The sequence below is a fragment of the Indicator indicator genome, chromosome 1 (genome assembly GCF_027791375.1).
Source record: "Indicator indicator isolate 239-I01 chromosome 1, UM_Iind_1.1, whole genome shotgun sequence".
NCBI lineage: Eukaryota > Metazoa > Chordata > Aves > Piciformes > Indicatoridae > Indicator > Indicator indicator.
In genome coordinates, this window is record NC_072010.1 from 74779738 (window position 1) to 74798308 (window position 18571).

Below are 18571 nucleotides of genomic sequence, written 5' to 3' on the forward strand. Positions count from 1 at the left end.
CATTGTGTCTCAGTTGATTAAAGAGTTGATTAAATCCTAGTCATATTTTCAGCATCTGTAATGATGGTAGATAATCCTTGCAGCTCAACGCAAATAAAATTGATATCTGCAAGACTCAGACACTAAACAGCTCAATTTACTAATGAGGCAGCTAAAAATTACTAATGAGCTTGCAGAGATGTGCATGATCTGAGCAATTATGCAGTCTTTCTGCAGAGCGGACATGGGATGTTCTTGTGTGTTTTCAGGCATGGACGGGACAGCCATTGAAAATTTTGTCTGTGTAATTTTTAATGTCTCCTTCATGAACTGCACTTGGCATGTGGGCAGCACTGCTTCAGGAGACACCCAGTATTACCTGTACTGGAAGTCTTCAAGGTAAGGAGGTCCACATGAACCTAGGAAATTTCGATTTCTGGTCTGACATGTGACATGGTCAATATTTAACTCATGCGCTATGTCATGTAAAGGAAAGAAGATTTCACAGGATGCCAGAATTACATCAAAGATAATTACGGAAGGCACACGGGATGTAAGTTCCAAAATGTAACAATAGAAAATAAAATAGCTGATTTCCTGGTAAATGGGTCTAGAAGTGGACAAAACATTCAGTCATTTAAGAAGAAGATTTTTCTGTACAAAATTGGTAAGGATTTTTTTTACTTATTTATTTTATTTTATTTTCAGTTTTATGTTAAGGGAATATAGAAGCCACATGGGAGGGGGGGATGGGGGGGGACACCATATGCTTTTTAAATACTGCTACCCAGAATAGTCTTTTTTTCCCCCTTTACCCCAGCCTTCATTGCTGAAGTCAAAACTATGAAAAGGCACAAAATCAAATGAATGAAGAGATTGACTGAAATCCCAAACTAGAGAACATTTCAGTCAAATATCTATTCTCTGACAGAAAGGTGTCATCTTCTGAGATTAATGAGCTAAGGATGCCTGAATGGGACTATCTAGAAGTTGAACTTCTATTGTTATCTCATAATGCTGTTCATCCACATAATACAAAAGAATGAATTACGTTAATACTGTTATCTCTTTTTTTTTTCCCAATGGAGGAATGTTGCTAATAAAAAAAAAATTAAAAATTACTTCTGTTTAATATGAACACAGTAGGGGAAAAAAGCAATAAAAAACCCCCCAGCAAACAAACAAAAAACCACAACCAAGCATACATACATACATACATATATATATATATATATATACACACACACACGCACACATATATATATATATATGCATTCATGCTTGGTTGTGGTTTATATATATACACACACACACACACATATATATACGTATATATATATACATACATATACACACACACACACATATACATGTGTATATATATATGTACACACTAAGTTCAGTAAAATCTTAAAAATAGTTTGTGGTTTTTAATTTTGCCTACTGCTGCTGATACTCCAGGCTCATCAAATGCCATTTTAAACTGGGGAGTCCTGCTTCAGAATATAGGATGAACACAATAATTTTGGTAAAGCTGCATTAAATCTTTTTAGACCAACTGCTTGAGCATCTACTGATATTTTTAAAAGGCAGTGTAAAGAGAACTTATTACTAACCAGTTGCATTTCTAATTATATTATTGTAGAAATACTCACTCCTCCATTAAACATCACTGTGAACTGTACAGAAGCTTCTCACAGTTGTGAAATTCGTTGGCAGCCACCTCGCACAAGTCATGTGAAAAGACACACTTGCTTCAAGTATGAAATTGTAATAGAAAACAAGGTAAGAGTAATTATGACTCAATACTATTTTGTATGCTTGTATTTCTACATACACGTTTTCTTTTCCTACTTAACTCATCTCTCCTTTTTGATATGTAGTGCCTGTCCTGCACAGGATCCAAGGAGTGCTGCCACTCACAAACAGGGGTAGCGAATCGAAGGAATGTTTTCAGTTGACTGACTGTACAGTTGGTTCTTAGAGAAACTAGGTAAGGGATTCCCCACACTGAGGACAAATATGGAGATGGATGAGCTTACTTGACAAGTTTATCATGAACAGTTTATAGAATACACCAAATGAACTACACTACAAATGAATACATTACCAAAAAAACAAAGCTATTGTTAAACTGGACACAATCAATTTTATGTGTAAAGCAGTTTGGTCCCAATGTAGTCTTTCAGCCCTGTTTTTTGATGGAGTTAGATCAGGACCTTTTGTTCTGTGGCTTTCCTTTCTTCAGTCTCCTATCCTATCAGTTACTTTTTATTATGTCTTTCATAAACTCACTTTACATTTGTCCCTACTATGTGTAGTCACCACTACTGTTCAGTCAGGTTTGTGGCATTCCTAAATTAGATCCAAAGAAGTAATGCATGCTTTATTACAAAGGTGCAACTGTATGTTAGAACATTCCACGTAACTCCACTTGGGCTCCTGTACTCTCCATCCTGCCCTTTGTGTATGCAGCCTTCTCCTGTTGTCTCCATTTACTGATGCCAGTGTGGTATTGCTGAAGAACTTTAGCAGTCTAGGTTTAGGAGTCTAAAGTAGGTCTACAGCACATACCATCAAGATGGTTGCACCACAGCACCACAACAGCATCTGTTAACTGCGGGGTTTTATTAAGTTCCATGTCCTTTCCTTTTAACTGAGGGTGAAAATAGCCATCAGTGTCTTTAGATAATTAAAAAAAAAAAAAAAAAAACAATTATTGGAACAGAATTGCAAGTATTTTGAAGATCTGCATGAATTTGGAAAGTAGTATTACATCCATCAAAAGCAAAGTTTTTGTGGAAAATATATCCATCAAAAGCAAAAATATTTGTGGAAATATATATGAGTTCATTATTTGAAGAGTAAAAAGTAAAAGTATTTTGATTTTGGTTTTGGTTTTGTGGGTTTTTTTAATAGGAGACATGTTGTAGATAATTAAATGTTTTAAAATATAAAAGCCACACAGAAATCAGTTTCAGTGGAAAAAAACATTGAGTTTGCTAGTATTGTTTTAAGTACTTTGTTTTGTACAGGTAAAACATAAAATTTAAATTGGTGGATGACCTGAGTCTTCCTTTGCTTACTTCTGTGATACTCAGTTCTGCAATTATATTTAAAGGGTACAGTTTTTCAGAGCACCAGTGGTGTGGGAAGACCTCTCAGTGGAAGAACAGCTTTACTTCACACTCTCTAAAAGATGGAATTTAAAATACTAGAAATACTTTTTTTTATTATTTGTTTTGTTCAGAAAATCAAACATCAGGCAAGACTCTTTATAATATATTAACAAAAAGAATAATCAAAAGAAATAAAACTTTCTCTTTTTACTAGGTGGATCTCAAGAAAATCACATCTAACACAGTAAGTCTTTATTACTATAGTAGTCCAATGTTTATGCTGGGTTGAAATTTCATTTATATCAGAACATCCTCCAGCCAAATTGTTTTGGTCTCACACTGCCTGTTGCAGTATACTATGTATACTCTTTACTGGCAAGGTCCCTAACCTCAGAGTTTGAAACACTGATTTATAAAACATGGCACAAAAACAAACAAACACCAGCACATGTGGAACTTTATATTGCTTCTGTGCAAATCACATAGTTTTTTCCATTTATGGTCTTTTTACTTCCTACTGAATTCCTGTATATATAGAAATATGGACGTTACCATTAGACACAAAAAATGTGAGTATTTTTTTTCTTGATTAATTATCTCTGGAAGGGGTTAAGATGGCAGAGGCAAGAAAATAGCACCTGAAAGATTAAGCCAATATAAAGAAGGAAGAAAAAAAAATCAGCTTTTCAAGAAGGCTCAGTATTCTTCTGAATGTTCTTCTCAATAGATGTCCAGATTTTCTTTTCTATTTAATCTGGGTGTTTAACTCAGTCTTGAAATGCCAGATCTTTAAAGAATTACCTTCTAATAAAATAACAATTTACAGACTGAAAACCTATTGTTTGTATTTTATCCTAGTCTCATTTTTTCAGCAGAGGCTAAGGAGCTGGGGAAGCATACTGCAAATTTCCTTTTCATATCACCAATAACAAAAATGCTCACACAAAAGGAATTAGGATGGAATGATCTGATTTATTAAGGGATAATTTTCTATTTGTTATTTCACTCTAGTCTATTTAGAGAAGTATATGTACCATTTTCTGCTGTAATCCTTTGTGTCATTACATCAAGCTGATTCTTTCTTCACATCTGTGAGTCTAGCAAATGAATCTCTCAATCTAGTTGTTTTGTATTTAGGAAAGAGGAAATTCCTACATATTTGGGAGCTTCAACACAGAGAAAAGATACAGTGTCAAACTCAGAGCAACGGACAATGGTTGTTTGGTTAGCCCAAGCTGGGGAGAGTGGAGTACACCTGTAGAGTTTGGTAAGAATGAAAATTCCTTCACCTAGTTTTCCCTGATATGTTACTTGTCTGCCTCATTTATTACTTCACACATAAAGATGAAAACACATCAGTTTTTGCACACTAATTTGCTAGATTGGAAAGGAGGAATGAATTGGCACATCTCTTAATATGAGGGAGGTGTCCAAGCACTTTGGGGTGACAGTGAGTACCTCTTGTAAGGAGACGCAGTACAGACCAGAGCTTTTTGAGTTCTGTTAGCACCTCTTTCCATTCTTCCATTTCTATTTCTGGTGTCATAAACATCCCTTTTCTCCCTATTGCTCTCTACCACCTTGAATTTTGAAGTAGTTTGTAGGCCTCATTTCCTCACAAAATGCTTGGTAAGGTTTCAAGTTGCTGTAGGCAGTTGGCATGTGTCAGCCATCCCATTTCTTCCCATGTTACAGGGCAATGAAGTGCTAAGCTAAAGAAGCAGCATGTCATACTGGTGCTTAATACTATCATGCAGAATAGATCACACATTGCAACCATTCCTGTTCTGTGGTACTAATCAATGCTTTGATGATTGCTTGTCTTTCAGGAAAAGAACAATTTGCATCTGCTTCATCATATATGTTATTTCTGATAGCAGTGCTGGCAGCAAGTCTTGTACTTTTTCTCTTCACAGTGTAAGCCTTATTTCTTGTGCAAAATTTTTATTCTGGAGTTGAAATAACACTTCTTTCCTCAACAAAAGAATTCTGGCCTCCTTTTAAAAGAGAAGAGGGAGGGAGAAAATCCATGCTGCCTAATGTTCCTTAAGTGGGTTCTATATTTCTGATTGCCAACTTTTTTATCCACCTGATCAATATAACACAACACTTTCCAGTACTGGGACAAGGCCTTGTATCATTGTGCTACATTACTGCCTCCAGACTCTGCAATGTAGATAGGTAGTACATGAACTCATTTCCTTGTTTTTAGAATATTCCCTTTGCAGACACTTAAACAGCTTTCTATAATACTTTAAGAAGTCATAAAATAAATTTTTATCATCCAAATTCTGAATAATGAAATGATACCATTCTATTTGGTCTCTGTGATTTTTTAGTTAAACTTTCATTACTGTTGTCTGAGAGGAATAGAATAATACTTCACAAGCACCATTATACAGTACCTGTTCATATGTTTACATACTAAGTCTTTTCTTCACCAATCCTTTTTGTCAACGTAGAAGCATTTATTTGAAGAAAACATCTGCTACAGTACCACAGCCAAGAGACCCATTCCGTGAACTCTATTCAACAGGTTTCCAGGTATGGTTTCTTTCCACTTGCCAGAAATTAGATGGAATATTGAAAGAGAATGCCCATATACAAATAATTATTTTGATTTTCCTTTTCCATTCTCAAACAATTCTCATCAGTCTACCTGGAGCATTTCATAAAATACACAATTTCACCCTGCTCTTCCTGTAAGACATACACTATCAGTAGAAAATGCTGAGCATAAGCTTCTCAGAATAATTATAATGCAGAATCAGACTGTTGGTCATCTATGCAGAGACAAGGGACAAAGAAAACTACTGCTCGACAAAAATAGTTGTACTATAGCAGACGTGTAGTAGTAGTATTTGGTGATGATGCTGTAGGGGAAAATTTTTCTAGGACATGGTAAGCACAAAATAGAAGAGAACTGAGGGGTTCTAACTTAAGGAGACAGATGGAAACTCTCATGAGAAGAAGAAGGGACAGGCATATATTGCAAATACCACACATCTAGATGGGAAACTGTTCATTCAGAGAGCGTGTTGCGAAGTTTCCTGCAATTTGCAAGGACTGCAAGTTGGCTACAGCCAAGTCTGGAAGCCAAAATGTGTCTGCAAGAACACAGTTGGTCACTGGTGAGCCTTTCTGCTCCTTTGCCATGTTCTCTTTTTCACGTTTTAAAAGATGAGTTTTCTGGCTTTTGGGTTGAGCAGTCTTGTTTCTCATCATGGAGGGAAGACATGACTACTTCAGTCTTCTCACTGACAGAGTCCCATTAGAGCTTCTGTATAATAAATTACAGCTCTCTGTATGACAGCAAGTTAATAAATTGTAAACTCATAGCTAATCTCATGCATGAAACACTAATGAAATGTTTTATTCTTCCTTTAACAGACAGAACATAACCATCAAATAATAAATCATGAAACTGAAGAAATAATAACCATTATTGAAGAAGTGACATAATGCATGCAAATTAAATGCATTGGCAGGGGCTTACAGGTTTTTCACATTCTCTCACTCTTGCTAGCATGGATGATAGCGTTGTCTGTAGAGAGAAGTCCCCAAGAGCCTATCTTAAAAAGCTTCTTTGTAGTTGATTGAATTTTACAAAAATAATTGGAGCTGGTTTGACTTTTTTTTTTTTCTTCTTATGATAAGTATTCTTGCAATGTTTCAGGAAAAATATTTCAGTAGTGCTTTGGAAGTTATTATACTTGCTTTTCAACACCATGCAAAGTAATAAAATATGAACCATCGAACTTAAGGGGGTTATTCAGGATCTTCAGTGGTCCAGTGCCTTGGAAAAGACACAGATATATTGAGATTGCAAACAAAAATAAGAATTTGTCATCTGTATGAAAACTCACTGAAAACTAACTGGGATTAAATCTCTTTAAAATGATCATTTGCTCTTACGAAATGTGTATGGCTGAAGAGATCAGGAGACAATTTTCTCGTAAGGCTATTTTCTGCATTCAAACTATGTTGCTACCTCCTTCAGCACAGCATGCCTTAGATGTTGCTTCCATCAATTTACAAAGCCAAACATTTCCTCCCGTGTTTTATTGCTTCATACCTGCAAATGGCAGACTCGTGTGGTTTTGTAACACCAGGGTAAACCAGAACTGGCACATCTTGAATCCTCCAGTTCATAATGAGACATGAGTCAAAGCCATAAATTTGGAGGCTGACATTGTGCTTCTGTGGATTGATCATTTAGATTGGGAAAAACAGGAGTGTAGAAGCCAATTATGGCCATATTGTCCCCAGTGCCATGTGTGTGTTCCATGTGTTAACCAGTCCCATGCCTCTACACCTCTATGCCCTATGCTAAGTCTCTTCTATTGGCCTCTGCTGCCATCCAGACATGCACTGCATCAGTCCACTAGAGTTGTAAAATCTTAGTGGTACTATGTAAGGATAAACAAACAAAAATAAATTAGCTGTGACCACCTGGTCAAACAAAACTACAAATAGGTCAAGAAAAGTTGAAGCAGAGCAAGCCTGATAACAACTTACAAACTATGGTCTGTTCCTAGCAATGGCAGCATCGTATTACAGAGCTACATGGTTATAACAGCTAAGTTCACTTAATTTGGAAGGGATCTAGAATGGTCATCTAGTCCAAATGCCTGACCAGTCCAGGGCTGATCAAAAATTAGAGCATGTTATTAAGGGCATTGTCCAAATGCTTCGTAAACACTGAAAGGCTTGTAGCATCAACCAACTCTCTATGAAGCCCATTCAGGGCTTAATCACTCCCTTGGTAAAGAAATGCGTCCTAATATCCAGGCTAAACCTCCCCTGGTGCAGCTTTGAGCCATTCCCATGCATCCTGTCATTAGATATCAAGGAGAAGATGTCAACATCTCCTTCTCCATTTCTTCAGGAAGCTGTAGACAGTAATGAGGTCATCCCAAACCAGACAAACCTAAACTCCTTAGCCACTTCTCAGAGGACATTCCTTCCAGCCCTTTCACCAGCTTTGTTGCCCTCCTCCGGACATATTCAAGGACCTTCACATCCTTCTTAAATTGTAGGGCTCAGAACTACACACAGTACTCCAGGTGAGGCTGCACCAACACTGAGTATGCTGTGACGATCACCACTTTTTACCCACTGGTTATGCTGAGTTTGATGCACCCTGTTTGCCCTCTGCTCTGCCATGGCACACTGTTGATTCCTATTGAGCCTTCTGTAGACCATCACCCCCAGATCCCTTTCTGCAGGGCTGTTCTCCAGTCGTTCTTCTACCATCCTATACTTTTGCCCAGTATTACCCATCATACATGAGGAATCCTGCATTTGGACTTTATAAATGTCATCCAACTTATCACTGTCCAGGGCTTCAATCTATCTAGATCCCTCTGCAAGGCCTTTCTTGACTCAAGAGATTCAACAGTACCTCCCAGTTTGGTATCATCAGTAAATTTACTAATGGTGCATCCAACTCCTGTGTCTAGATCATTGATAAATACATTGAACAGAACTGAAGCCTGAGGAACACTGCTGGTGACTGGTGGCCAGCCCGATGCAGTCCCATTCACTACAACACTTTGAGCTCTGCTTTTCAGCCAGATCCACAAGGACAGGAGTAAGCAAGTTGTGGGAGAGGGTGCAGAGACTTGGGTTGATAAAGTATGTGAGGACACTTCTGGCATAGTAGATTATATGCCATGGCAAAAATGGTTGTCATGAACTATTTAGAGAGGTTACTTTGGACTGTAAGGGATGAGCTGTGACGCATGTCATGATAACCAAAACACAGAAAAGAACAAGAAGGATGTACTGAAGGCTAAACCCAAGCTTCTAGCAGGACTCTAGCACATCCATAGTGGAAGTCTTTGAATTACTGCCAGTTTCTCAGTTAAGAGATTTTGGATCCTATTCTGTCCTAAGCAAGCTGAAGTCTACTGTCTTCTTCTCAGAAACCTAAAGTCCACCACACCATGATACTTGCAGTCAAGACTGTCAATGACAGTCTGTGACCAGTTGTTCTTTATTTAGTTGAAAATCTGGATGAGTACCTTCTGAAGTCATCTTGTCCAGTATCTGTACCAAAATGTTGTTCCTGGTAATCACTATAATTCTCCTGGTTTGCTTGTACCCTAGTATTTTTAACTTTCTAGCAGGGTTAGTTAGTTAGTTAGCAGGATAGTTAAAGTCATCTCATGTGGTTGAAATACTCTCACAATGTCATAGAATACTGTTTTAAATCTTTTAAAGTGGTTAAATAATTTGCCACAGAATCCTGATTTAGGATCCTACCAGTTACACCAGTTTAGAAAGATGTATATCATTTAAAGGATCACCACCAAAGATATTAGCAAAATGATTTTTAATATGGATTTTTAAAAGTGCAGCTTAACAAATTTTGATAGCAAGGCTATATAGAAGAAGCATACAAAGCAAAATCAGGCTAGAATTGGGCTAGAATTATGTATATAGAAGATTAAGAATAAAAGGGAAAGGGAGGTCCTCTCATGGAGTCATGAGGTTCAGAATGGGCCCTCTTGCTTTCTAAACTCCTTCTTAGAGAGGAGTCTAGGTGAAGCTAATCCAAACTTAGTCCCAAATTTTGTCAGCGGTTTATGTCTAAAAGAATTATGTATAGGGATTTCAGAGGTATTAACTCAACATGCTACTATATAACTTTGAAGTGGCAGCAATTTAAAATTTATTAACATTATTATGATACTTCACAAGATTTACTGTATTGTGGCCATTTTAGGCCGTGCCTAGAAAATTTTCCACAGATCTTGAACAGAAAGCGATAGAATGTAAATAAATCACCATCGGATGTAAAAGGGAAAATAATGATAAGGTCTAAATAATCCCATTGGCCTGGTACCTAACATAAAGTTAGTTGTGTAAACTAACTCTTGCTCTTTTTGCTTCTTTGCTCTGGCAGGTACTAGCTGGTGCTTCTGCTGGCTTGTCGACCTTGTTGCGGCTAAGTGTTGTATACGGGGGGGGAAGGGGGAAAAGAGGAGGAAGCTGGTTTTGCCCAGGGGGGTTCTTGTCTTGTTTACGAATTGTAAATATATGTAAATACTTTATATTTTGTGCATATTCATTGCATTCAATATTTCTAGATTTTAGTCTGCTTGTAAATATAACTTCATTTGCTTTCAACTGAGCTGGTCCGGAAATTTTATTTTGGGGGATAATTTCAACCCACCACATGTATGACTTTCTAGAAATACTTAGTCATAAACAATCTGATGCAATCAACACAGTGACTTAGATAAAGATTTAATAGTTTTCTAATGGAAGTCACTCATATATATACACCTAGAGATACAGAGGTTAACCTATAACTGAGATGTTTCTTTCTCTGCAGATTATAGTAAATCTTGATGTCAAATAATCTATGAAACCCACTGAAATCTAATCACAGTGAATTACTCACTTTTCCTCTTTTACAAAACCTACCTTGAACTTCATGAAAGTCTATCCATAGAGAGAAGTGCCCCTATGCAGAGGGACATATTGGGTCATAGCCCACTGTCATTTTGAAGAGCTCAAAGGGTCTTGCTTACAGTCAATATTTATATGACTGCAAGGTGATTGACTTTGGTCAGTAACTTTTCTTTGTGGCCACAGGAAGGTAATATTGGCACCTTTCAGAGTGCACTACAATCTGGGCAGGAGGAGTTTCTGGTACATTTCCCAGGCAACAGGAGTTTCAAGTGTAGTTAGAGAGCACCTAATCATCCCAACTCACTCTGCTTCTACCCAGGATAAGGACAAGGTACCAAGTTGTCTCACCTCACTCCACCAGTAGGCAAATTCAGAAAGCGCCAGATTCTCTTAGCTCACTTCATTTGTAATTAAAACAAGTATACAATGTTGACTGGGGTTGACATCTCAGTGTGGCCCTGCAGAGGTGGAATCGGCACCACCACACACAGTAGATAAAGTTCTCTCAGGGTGATAAAACTCCACTAAACACGATTAACTCCAAAAGAACACCTTTGGATCCAACTTTTTTCTATAATTCTGTGTTTCTAAATAAGCTTTTATTTACATTGATTAGAATAACTTTTTAAAACAGAACCAGAGCAGAAGTCTTCTGTTTAAGTTATAATTGCCTAATGACAAGACCACCTGCCTCAGAAGTGGCCAGTTGAAGTAAGAGCTTACTTTAATCTAATGAAAATTTAAAAGATAAATACCTAATGGATCCCCTCCTTCCTCATTCACTCACAAGCGATCAAGGTCATTGGTGCACCCCTTACGGTGGAGACTGCTTTTAATATGAAAGATGCTGAGACTTCAAAGCCATTCAGAAAACTTGTTCACTAACAGCACCCTGATGCGAATACTGAAGGGTTTTGCTGACAATGTACAGAAGGAAAATTGAACATGCAGAGGACCAGAAATACCAAGAATGAAAGTGTACACTGTTTACAACTATGTAAATCATTGACGGAAAGAACAGTATGAAAGTTCTTTCTGCAAGTACCACACTCTCGTCTCCCATTTGTATCTTTGCAGTCTATTCAAAAGCTGTAACACAGTGGCATAGCAAATTGCCCAGGCAGTTCTTGTGAGCCCTCCTATTGGTGTTGCTGGAACAATAAATTATTCTTTGAGTTTTCAGGACTCACAAGAAATGTTTTAATCCTGTCCCTGCAGTGGCTTTACTGCCTATAGACTTTGTAAATGTCCCTAGTGTCTCTGTCCAGCTTTCTCTTTCTCTTCTCCTTTTCTCTTCTAGATCCTGGCTCACAGCAAGGTCACTCAGCACTAGTTTTCTGGCCTCTGAAATATAACAGACTTTGGTAGCATCATCCATAGCACTAACTTTGTTTGGAAATGTTGAAAAACATCAGGCGAGGACTTGCCTAAATATAGTCCAGCAAAGAAATCCCCTGGGTAGGACAGTTCCTTTATCTGTGATAACATCACTGTCCTTGTGGGTTGTTTGGATTGTTCAGATGCAGTATATTCCAGTTTAAAAACAAAAAAAAACGTATGCAAACCTCAAAACCTCAAAACCCAGACTTCCTCGTTGTGCTGCAGAGGTGAATAATCAGAGTACCAGAGAGCACACTGCTGCTCTGCTGCCTCTTCTACAGGCTTGGGGGATATTAACACTGGGAACATGGGAGTTTTGCTGGGGTGCACATGTGGCTACATAGTTGAGAGTTCACTGAAGAAAGAGAACCCAACACTGTACAGATGTGCTTGCCCTTGTTCACTAATTGCAAAATGAATAAATGGAATGACTCAAAGTCTGCAAGTTGGCAGCACTTCACTGGACCAGATTCAGGCACAGAAAATACAGGTGTCTGCTGATGGAGTGAATTGGATACTGTTTAATGCTCTGGGAACTGACCTACTGGAGGATGGAGACAAAGCGAGGTGAAGGTCTGGGGTAAAGGAGAGGAAAAGGCAGATGCATAAAAACTCTGTCTTCCTTAATTTTCCAGAGTCCCAGTTGACTTTACGTGGCATTTCCTACAGTACTTCCTCCCTCCCTTTTCCACAAAATACAATGCTTTCTTCCAAAGATGAGGACACAATAAAGCAGGTGTGGGGGTTCACTTTTTGCAATCAGAAGCCCTTTCTTTCACCTATACAGCACAGCTAGTGTTCAGAAAATACCTACATGGATAAGCATGGAAGTACAATGAAACTTCAGAAAATGGGCTAGTTTTACCTCTGAATGACTATCATGGCCCTAGATCTGAAGTCTAAACTTTCACTTCTTTCTAAACTTCTTCACTTCTTGTCTGTTAACACCTTTAATGTAGTAGGGACAGTCATAGTGATTCTTATGATTAAAAAAGAGCTGCTTCTGTGACTAAATCTGTTTCTTGGTAGAATATCCACCTATTCTTATTTGCTCCTCATTCCCACTGTTTGATTCATAACTATGCTTCACAAAAACTTTGTCACACTTTTATTCTCTACTAGCATATGAAGAAAGCAATCTCACTATAGCTGTTTCTAGGGATGAGTTTCTTAAATTCTGAATATCTAAGATGAGTTGCTCATCTCCTCAATCAACACCAAGTTACTGACAGACACGTGTAAATGCATGACCACAGTCATAGGATGTCCCATAATACACTAGTTTTCAGTTCATGCCTTGCTCTGTGCTTCAAGTACTGCATGTGAGCACAAATGAAGCTGGTTCAACCTTTATTTCTGTAGAAAATATATTTGCAGTTGAACATTGCTAAGATGATGATTAGACTTGCTGTGCTGTTCCCTTTATACTGTATCAGTTGCAGAAAACAAAGCAGGTCTGATGTCCAGTTTGGGGTGTTGGCTGGTCTCATGACAACTCAGTATCAATCAATTTTACAAACAGCTTACGAGATTGAACCTGAAAATGATGGTCCACTTACCTCATCATTCATCAGTCTCATGCTCTAGCACAAATTTAGGAAGCAGAAATACTCATGAGCCAAGGCATTTCTGGGTCTCCATAAAGCAAGCCCTCTTTGTCCCCAAAGACAGTCAGCACTGCGCTATCATTGGTTTTCTCTTTTGGAAAGAACTGTGTCTTAGTTATGTGTGAATAACTGATATATGAACTACTGCTCATGAGGTTACATCACTCAGTAAAGAGAATGGCCTTAGGATTTTGACAAAGATGAATCCTGAAGCATGCTGTAAAGTTGCTGGGCAGCAGCAAACATTTTCCAGTTACAGTAGGCAAGAAATGAGAATGGCAGAGAAGCACATGGACAGTTCTCTCTGACCAGTTTTTAATTCTGGCAGAACAGATTTGATAGTTTTTAAGAGGAAAATGTTGACATACATTGTTGTTTGAAAAATATCATATTTTCTAGTGATGCCTCAATTTCAACATGAAGAAATTAAATTACTTTACATGGATTATAAATCTCTGTGTTAGCAAATTACATTGTTTTATGTGAAGCAAAGCCTTTCAGGGTATATGGGATGTTTTGATGTTTTATACTGTTTACAACAACTCTCTCATTTAGAAAATGGACAGCTGTGACTGGAGAAGGCAACAAATGCTCAGCAGCAGGCCCTGGAGTGGCTTTTTGTTGTTGAATGTTATCTACTTGCAATTTTTTGTCTGCTTTTGCAGTGGTTGGTGGTTTGATTTTTTTGACATTAGAAGAAATGGACTGAGAACAAACCCAGAATGCAATTTTTGATGCTGATCTATCTTATTTGAAGACTTCACGTCCAAGATTTGAAATCCTCTTTTTCACAAACTTAAGGACCTTTTACAGCTTGCATTGTCTTCTCTTTGACTGCCCATATAGACAATCCCTGACCAGTTCCTCCAAGGCTCCTGCTACCCTGTCCAGGTCCTAGGACTCCATGTCTGGGCAGTCGGCCCCTCTACCAGCAAAGCCATAGCCAGGCCAGTCTCCAGCTCCCCACAACTCTTCCCTGCCATGACACCCTCCAAGCTAGGCCCAGTGGTGGACCCATGAAGGAATCCTCTCCTGAATGTAAATCACCTGGTGATCATGGTGATTACATTAAGAACTGAAAAGTGTCTCAACAAAGATAAGATCATCCTGAATGACCAGTGCCTGATGTGTCATCTCTGCCACCAAGACAGCAACTGCCCAGGGGGTGTGGTGGACAGTGGACAGCAAAGAGGGGTGGAGGCTGTTTGGCACCGACCCTTGCAGGAAGACTCCCTGGAAGCCCAGGATATCTCTCCCCTTGCTGCCACCTAAGAAGGACCATGGGGTGCTAATTATCTTTCCTGCTGTCTCTTTCTCCATTCTGTCTCTCTTTACCTTTTATTTTCCTTCTTCCTCTGTTTTGTCTACAAGAAATAAATACTCTCATCTTGATATATGACCTCATTTGTGTCTTAATTTCACTCATGGAAATGTTCAAAAGAACTGTGTCTCCTTCCCAATTTTGGATTGAGGCATTTTTATGGTGTAGCTGTGCAGGATTGCTGTGTAGCAAAAGTATCACAGCAAGACTATTGCATTGCTGAGAACCCCAAGATGCTGTGTGTCTGAGACGTACTTTGAGTACAAAGCGAGTGGGAGTCAAGAGCCACACTTTCACCCTCCCATGAAAGAAATGCCAGAGAAGGATGAAGGAAAAGGTTGTGGGATAGAGCGAATGGATTCTCAAAAAGTTTAGACATGTGTTTTCCTGGGGAAAATATTTTGGGGTACAAATGTTGATTTTTATGGTGTGACCTTCCCGAGAAACCCAGTACCCTATTGAAAAAGGTAAAAGTGTCAGCAACTGAGATGCTTTTTGAAGTAAAGAACTTTGCAAAACTCTGGTCACTCTCTGCACCATATGTTTACCTGTGCTGTGTGTTTTAGGGTTGTTATTCTTATTTAAACTCTAATGCTGAAGATTCCAGTCACCAAGATCAAGGTGCCTTGATGGATCAACATATGGAGACTTGTCTTGTAACAATATAAAAGATTTCTCAAGTTTCACAGGCTGCTACTCCTTGGAAGAAATTTCCTTACAGCATAGTCAAATCCATGAAATCACAGAACATACCTTTCAAGGGCTGTCCTCTCCTTGTATCCTTGACTTCAGCAGAAATCAGATTCATCAGATCCACAAGGAAGCTTTACCTAAATTTCAGTGAAGTCACTTCATCTCCAACTGAAGGATTGACTGGACAGACTGGAAGGGTTGGAATATGGACTTGTTCTCCTGGCTTCCAGGAGGACCATGGATGAAACAAATTTTGTTCTATTTGTTATGCAGTTTGGCATTGTTACTCCTTTTGCCTTGCATAATTCCCTGTTTTATGCAATTGATTCCACATGTAGTGTCCAATATGCAATTTCTATCTACTGATGGTGTAAAACAGATTCATGTCATTAGCCAATCAAAACCTATGTCTATTGTAAAAATTGTATAAAACTACTTTATCTTTCTTGAAAGCTTTTTCTTTCTTTTTTTTCTCTCTCTCTCTTGTCTTTGTTGAAGTCATGGGGTGGCCCATGAGGGAATCCTCTCCTGAATGTAAATCACCTGGTGATCATGGTGATCACATTAAGAACTGAGAAATGTCTCAACAAAGACAAGATGATCTTGAACAACCCGTGCCTGATGTGTCATCTCTGCCACCAAGACAGCAACTGCCCAGGGGGTGTGGTGGACAGTGGACAGCAAAGAGGGGTGGAGGCTGTTTGGCACCGACCCCTGCAGGAAGACTCCCTGGAAGTCCACATAAGCATTTTTAGTGTGAGTCAGGTGGAGCTAACAGTATAAAAGCCCTGGGCTATTCCAGCTTACTGATGGGAAACGTTACTGGGGGCATCTCAGACTGAAGGCAGCAGCTCAGGGCATCTGTCTTCCCCTGTCACAAAAGAAGGACCCTGGGGTGCTAATTATTTCTCCTCTTCTTTTTCTCCATTCTCTCTCTTCTCCCCTCTCATTTTCCTTTCTTTCTTTCTCTGTTTTATTTGTTCCATTCTCTCTCTCTTTAATAAATAGTCTTGTCTTGATATATGACCTTGTTTGTGCCTTAATTTCACTCATGGGACTGTTCAAAAGACCTGTATCTCATTCTCAACTTCTGGACCAAGACAGCCCATGACTCACCCTATCCTCAGGAAAGGGTTCCTGAAGCCCGGGGCTGGGGCTGCCACAGTGCTCCCTAGCTGCCCTGCACTTGGCTAGGGGTGGGATAGACCCTGGTTATCAGGCTCCACCTGACTGCCCTCCATGGGGAGCCCCCACTGCCTACAGCCCACATAGATGGTTTGTGTTGAGAGATACTGAGTACTACTCAGTCAGGGTGAGAGAGAAATTCCTGTAAAAGAAGAGCTTATTGTGCACTCACTGGGTTCCCAAGTACCAGCAGACTCTGTACAACAGAAAGGAAAATTTAACCAGCTAACAGCTTGTTCATGCTATGTGAAATCATGACTTGTGCAACTACATGAATTTGGTAAGAATTAAGAGGGAAGTGATGAACATTTCATTTTGCAACACTTCCGATGGTACAACAGTTCCCTAAATCACAAGCGGCAAGGGAGACAGCCCTATTTATAGCTACAAAACCATTTAAAATGTGAATCTTTCCATCACCTCTGACCCTGGAAACTCTGATGGAAAGATTAACAAGATAAAGACATTTTGAGATAGAAGGTAGGTTCGGTTTTGTCTTTCTGATTATTTTGTTTGCTGAGGTATTCACTGAGGTTCTATGAAGTCCAGGGCTGGAGGGGTGATTTCTTAGTCAAAATCTAAAAAAGCCGTCAGAGGACTATACGGATCTAAGTAGAATGAAGTTTTTTTGTATGTAAAGTATCCACTGCCTGCTTAGAAAAGTCCTAACCACAGTTTCTATTTTTTTTGGATGAGTTTAGTAACAGATTTGGAGAATTTGAGGTGCCAGTCCTAGATCCATTTTAAAGAATATACTCAAAAAAAGTCCTTGGAAATAAACGAACTAGTGCTCTCACCAAACCTACCATATTCACCACTGGGTAATTCAAGCTGATGGATACTGCTGTGACTCGTTTTGGTATTTGCAGTTTACAGCTGTTTACCCACCTGCTTGGTGTCTATTCATCCTAGCCCTTGAATACAGCAGATAGATAAACAGTCTTTAGACTTTGAGATAGCAGTCACTGAATGTCTGCATATAACATTTATGCAGCACTCCCAAGGTCACCAGTTTTATGAGTTGCCACACAAGTTGTTTTGTTACAGAGAAGGACAACTTCTTTAACTTTGTTACTATTTGAATATTTCTGTAACTGGTTGAGAAATCACCTAATCTTTCCTTTCACCAGAAACTAAGATGGCCAGATGATGTAGAAGCACTGTTATATGTTGAATTAAATCCCTCCAATAACTTACTTTTCAGAAATCTGCCCCAGAGAGCAAATCTCACTGCACTCAGAACCTGTAAGTAAAAATGGAATTTTATTTACAAAAGAAACTAAATACAACAATATAAAAGGCAATAAACATGTACAACGTGTATTTACATATATGTACACAGTTTAACAATTTGCACAGGTCCCTGCCCTGTCCCCTCTCAGAAAAACGGCCCCAAGAAAGCTATACAAGCACACATGCTTCCTTTTGCACCCCCCTCCTCCCCACCCCACCCCCCCACCCACCCCGTACCTTTAGAGAAGTAAAAATAGAGAAGCCCAAGGTCAGAATGAGGATAGCACAGCCTGAAGCTGGAGCAGAGCAGCAAAGAGTGAGCAGGCAAAGACAACAAACTGCTGCAAGATATAAGGTTTTCAATACACTAATGGAATTATTATTGAGGGGAGATACAGTAACTGATGACACAGAGATGGCAGAGTTGCTGAGTGCCTTCTTTGCCTCAGTCTTCACTCCCAAGACCAGCCCTCAGGAACCTCAGTCTCTAGAAGCAAGGAAGCAGAACTGGAGAGATGTGGACATTCTGCTGGTCAGTCAGGACAGGGTTAGAGATCTCTTATACCATCTGAAGACACACAAATCCATGGGCCCTGGTGGGATGCATCCATGAGTTCTGAGAGAGCTGGTTG

The 18571-nt window shown here is 39.0% G+C and overlaps 1 protein-coding gene across 1 annotated transcript; it reads left to right on the forward strand.

Moving 5' to 3' along the window:
- Positions 1-223: 223 nt before the first annotated feature.
- LOC128968985 (granulocyte-macrophage colony-stimulating factor receptor subunit alpha-like) lies at positions 224-6560 on the forward strand. Its single transcript, XM_054383693.1, has 8 exons — positions 224-378; positions 471-646; positions 1625-1770; positions 2948-2976; positions 4241-4365; positions 4928-5015; positions 5561-5642; positions 6489-6560. The coding sequence occupies exons 1-8, from the start codon at positions 224-226 to the stop codon at positions 6558-6560; spliced, it is 873 nt and encodes a 290-aa protein (XP_054239668.1).
- The last annotated feature ends 12011 nt before the right edge of the window (positions 6561-18571 follow it).